Genomic DNA, 5,359 nt, shown 5'->3' on the forward strand with positions numbered 1-5,359 from the left:
TATATGTATGTATGTATATTATGTTTGATAAAGTCCTCAGAAAATTTCAAATCTCTTATTTTTATACAGCTTCTGACCTGAAGCTAAAGTTTTTTCTCAGCTTCTGACTTTTTACAGTGTACTGTAGACCCCATTTACACTTGTTATTATCTGCTTAGGATGGTCCAATCCAAGAGGTTTCAAAACGTTTTGGAAATGGCATTGGACCACCACCTTAGTAGGATAAAATACTAATGCATCCTGGTGAACAGTGATTGGCCACCTACTCAGCTGTCAATGAACCACTGCAAGTTTTGCACTTATGTGCTGTTATGTTCAGCTTTTTTATATTTGGATGATTCAGTTAATACAGGAACTTACAAAATAATTGTAAAAAAAAAAATACATCAATAAAACTCATAGTAATTGATATAGTTAGTCACGGAATTCACACCTTTCTTCACAATCCGATCAGAAGTGGTTAAATGAGACACCTACCAAGCATAAACGCACCTCTTGTAAACAATATGCATCTTAATATCAGGTGTGAATAGGGTCATATACTGTATATCTTTTATCCCTCTCCTTTTGTCTGCCATAGTTTTCTAACTCGCTTGTATAAATGTGAGTCATGCAAACCAGTGTTTGTGTGTGTGAGTGCGATGGGGCCATGGGGAAATTACACTGTGTGGTCCTGTGAGTTTTTTTTTTTTTTTGCTTTCTCATTTTATAGTTGTATATGTATGATGTGTGTGAAGTGTCTGCACAGGGGAGAGGAAGGTTGGGGGAGGGCAGGGCTACGTTTTTTTAAAGAGGGTATTTCCTTCCACAAGTTTGTGTTGATGTGTGTGTACACTGTTATTAGACACTGTCTTGCAGCTGCTGCATGCTTGTAAGATATCTGAACAGCTGCTTGTCTTGTCATATGTCACATAGCATGAGTAGCACACAGACTGTAGTTTCTGCATTTGAAATTTTGTCTTAGAAACAGTCACATTCACCTCAAAAGCATAGGCGGAAATAAGTGTGGAGCCACAAAACTTTGAATTGTTTGCCATCAGCCAATCAGTCTTCATGGACATAGCTGTCATATTTCATTTGATTAATTAGTCAAATGACATTTACAACCCTGGTGATCTGTTAAAAAATGCACATTTAATTTAACTTGAACCACAAAATGCAGACTAGTTTTCTGTGAGGTACAATGGGACAGCATGGCTACTGACTGGATAGTGCAGTGTGGGCTCACGTCTGTTAACTGTTCAACTGTACTCTGTCTTAATATGTCATATTATTAAGATATCCCATATGGCGACCATGACAATAGCATAACTCTTTTGCAAATTTAATGGGTTAGTTCACCAGGAAGTAAGCAATTCCTACAAAACCTCTTTTGCAGAATGTTAATGTACATATAGCTGTGCATTTTTGTTGGTTACTGTGCCAATTCCACAATGAGGAAGTTCTATGGAAAAACAAATGCAGCCCTGATTATTAAGTATCAGCAGTGGGATGCTCAAGCATGTAAAATTAGATGTATTTATTTAAGTTTCAAGTTTCATGTTTTCAGAAAAGTAGAAACGAACCATAAATCCTTTAGTTGTTGATCAAAGCCCAGGTTCAGATGTCACCACTGGCTGCAAATTTGCCATGATGTTTATTCTTGAAAATTTCAAACAGATCATTTGAGACCTTGTGGGAACTTTTATAATCTCATTAGTGGATGTGGCACTCTGGTGGCTAGCCATCTCCATGTGGTTTTGTGGGAAACAGGAAGTAAAACAAGAAGTGTCCACCACAATGGTGACTCCTTCCTCTCTGAAAGAATTATGAGACCAAAAGATGGGGGTAGGTGATTGAAATATCAAATTGGCTTTTCCTATGCCAGGGCTTGTGCAAGTTATGTGCATCTGAAGATGTATTAAGTTTCCTTTTAAATATACAGTACATGAGTAAGTAAACTGAAGTAAATTACACAAGGAAATTGACTGCCCAAAGTGAAATTGTTGTCTACAACCCAGTGGACATTAAATTAGAAATGTGATTTGGAATGACAGGAAGATGATTTTACTTCAACAAATATTGTTGGCTCAACAAAATAAGTATACAGATGACAAATTTGAGCATTGCGAGAAATACAGTGTTCACAATGATCTATAAATAGAAGTCGATTTATTAAATATAATGTACTATTTACCTTTATTGACCAATACCAAAACTTTATAATTAATACATCTAAAGTATCTTGAAATAGCCCATATGCCGTGTGTTTGATAGCATGTTATTTATTGATAATTCAAACTGAAAAATATGTATTATTAAAATCTTTGATATAGGATATATAATACAAAAATATATGTATAATATATACATGTAATATTTATATTATATATAAAGCAAAATTTACAATTCTGTAATTACATTGTTTGCTATTTCAATTCAAATTCAAGAATTTGAGTTCATTCAGTTCTTTATGCCACACAGATGCAGCTTCTAATAATTCAAATGTTGTACCCTAGACACATTTCTCTATGCGTGCACTTAAGCATATACAAAATCACAAATGTGTTTCTGTTTTATGGGCTTTCACTTTTTAACATTATAATGCACTGTATTATGTCACTGTGCATGTAATGGTTATATTTTCAAACTCTCGAATTTGAACAAACATTTTCATTCCAGTTTGTTAAAAAGGCAAAATGTAGTGTGTCATGTGAGTTGAGTGAACCGGATGTCTGGCCATTAAAGATGTCAGTGTTGCTTGTTTATGTGTTGTGGTTGTGGATGCAGTACACACTCCAAATAAACACTCCACCCAGCAGACTTTAATACACATGTCTACTGGTTATGTGTCCTATTTTTTTTTAGTACAAGTAATGCAAAGTCGCAAGCACTGAAGAAAGTTCAACATATCCTATATAATATGTTATAATTTACTTACCCCATATTGTTCCAAAACTCGTATGATTTTCTTTCCGCTACAGACCACAAAATTTACTTTTTTTTTTTCCATTTTTTTTTTTTTTCATGGTTTCTGAATCATGGTTTATCTCCTTTTGAGATCCACATAAGAAAATAAGAATACTATTAGGGTGAATAAATAATGACATATATATTTGTTCCATTTTTAACCCATATTCTCCATATTGGTCAGTCTTTCAATGCCTTGATTATTCGTGCTGCACCTACAGTATTAGAGTGTGATACTAAAGTTGAAGCAAGTGTTACACTGTGCAGTTTTAAGTGTTATTGAATAGAGACCATTCTATTTAACACTTCATGATTTTTAATTCATCCATTTTGGGTCTGACTGCTTTGCTTTGCTGTCTTCTCTGTTTTAGTTTGCGGCCAATTGACATTGAGTTTATGAGACACCTAAGTAAAGTGGTGAACATCGTTCCTGTTATCTCCAAGGCAGACACACTCACCCTGGAGGAGAGAGACTTCTTCAAACAGAAGGTGAGCAATTCACCTCTCTGCTTGTAGATAATGAATCTCTTTCAACCGTATGATGAGAGGTTTTATTCGATCTTTTCAATGCCTCACCTTGTAAAATGCTTGTGGGGGTCCTTTTCATCTTGTCTGTATCAGTCACCAAGGTTATAATAGAATGACATTACAAATTTATTTGAGAGCATCTGGTATGTTTTCCATTAATTTGAAGACATTTTGCCTCACTCATGCAGAGGCTACACCAGTTGAACAATGATGGAATTTTTCAAGCATTTAACCTCAATACAAACTGCCATCACACAATGTCTGTGGAAATCTCTTTGTGTAAATATCTGTGGGAATCGCCTTCCTGATGGTGTGAATTGGTGCAAAACACTTCCCTTCTGGGCATTTCTCATGACATTTCTTATACTTCTGTAACGGTAGCAGACTAAACCGTAGGCATGTGTATATATTTGATACAATACTGTTCCAGTCCTAGCTGCTGAGAGGTTGCTAGTTTTCTAGCGTTTTGAAATACATGATGGTTCAGTCACATTTACCATTGTTCAGCAAATTTTTGTGGGTGAAATCTTATTTAAATAGAAATCTATGTGACTGGGAATTTAGCATGAAGCCGAAAGATTTCTCTACACAGATGTTGCAACAGGTTGTAACCAGATTTTGTAAAAGGCTGGTAATGCGGATTCATTGCATTGACTAACAGAAAACTGCTTGGTTTGAAAGTGATTTCTGTGTGAGCTGTGCTACATGCATTACTTGATAAAATATTTTTTTTTAAATAAATTATGTGGCACATGCTTAACAACACCCTTTAACATTTCACTATATTCATAATGTGCTATAGCCTATTACTTTTTAAATTATTTATTTTCTATAAAATAATAATATAGAATTAGTTTTCTCTCTCTCTTTGAAAGGAATTTCTATAACCACCCATAATTTGTAGAATTGATGTGGGAAAATATCTTCAATCCTGCTTGGACATTCTTAATAATGTAGGAAAAGCCCTGGATCTGGTTGAGTAATTTTGTGTTGAATCTTTTTTGGGTTCAGGGGCCGGTGAAGCACTTTGTGTTTTATTTGACCTCAGCTTAAGTTGTAACTTGGCAGAACTTTACAGGCTGATAGAGGCGTTTTACAGGATAGATCCAGCAGTGGGCAGCTGGAATTGGTACAGTAATTGGAGGTTTGCCACAAATGCAGCACAAACACAGACCTGCCAACCTGTACGCATTTTGAGTAGCGGGCACGCATTTTGACCTCAAAGTACGCTGGTACGATTTGTCACTGTAAACTATGCAAAAACCTGGTTGCGCCATGCGCTGTACTTAAATCAAGCAACAGCAAAAGAAGAAGAGTTTGGCCAATCAGAGCGCTGGCTTCATTCCCCAAATAATAATTCCTTACATTTATATAGCGCTTTTCTGGGCACTCAAAGCGCTTTACATAGAAAGGGGGAATCTCCTCAACCACCACCAGTGTGCAGCATCCACCTGGATTATGCGACGGCAGCCATAGTGTGCCAGAACACCCACCACACACTAGCTTATTGGTGGAGAGGAGACAGAGTGATGAAGCCAATCAGCAGATATGGGGATGGTTAGGAGGCCATGATGGTCAGAGGCCAATGGGTGAATTTGGCCAGGATGTGGGCAACCAGTCTTGGGCTGCAGGGTGATATGGCTGCTGGAGTAGCAAGCGAGAATGATTGACAAATGCGGAAGGCCTATCATTAAAAAGAGACAGTAAATCGGCAGCAACACAAAAACCCACTCGATCGCTGTCTGACTGATTTCTTAAGCGAGGCGAGCACAGTACAGTAGTCGTTACTTATTTATTTTTTTCTTGGTTTTGCATTTAAAGGGGTCATATGATGGGATTTCAAGTTTTCCTTTCTCTTTGGAGTGTTACAAGCTGTTTGTGA

The 5,359-nt window shown here is 36.6% G+C and overlaps 1 protein-coding gene across 2 annotated transcripts in view; it reads left to right on the forward strand.

The window, feature by feature from the left end:
• The window catches only part of LOC107674495 (neuronal-specific septin-3-like), a 66,777-nt gene that overhangs the window by 53,111 nt on the left and 8,307 nt on the right, over positions 1-5,359 (forward strand). For both annotated transcript variants that reach the window (XM_016468475.1, XM_016468476.1), the window contains one exon: positions 3,321-3,438. In XM_016468475.1, coding sequence (XP_016323961.1) covers positions 3,321-3,438 — 118 coding nt within the window. The remainder of the gene's footprint in view (positions 1-3,320; positions 3,439-5,359) is intronic.

Source organism: Sinocyclocheilus anshuiensis, unplaced genomic scaffold (assembly GCF_001515605.1).
Source record: "Sinocyclocheilus anshuiensis isolate Anshui unplaced genomic scaffold, SAMN03320099.WGS_v1.1 scaffold1157, whole genome shotgun sequence".
NCBI classification, from domain to species: domain Eukaryota; kingdom Metazoa; phylum Chordata; class Actinopteri; order Cypriniformes; family Cyprinidae; genus Sinocyclocheilus; species Sinocyclocheilus anshuiensis.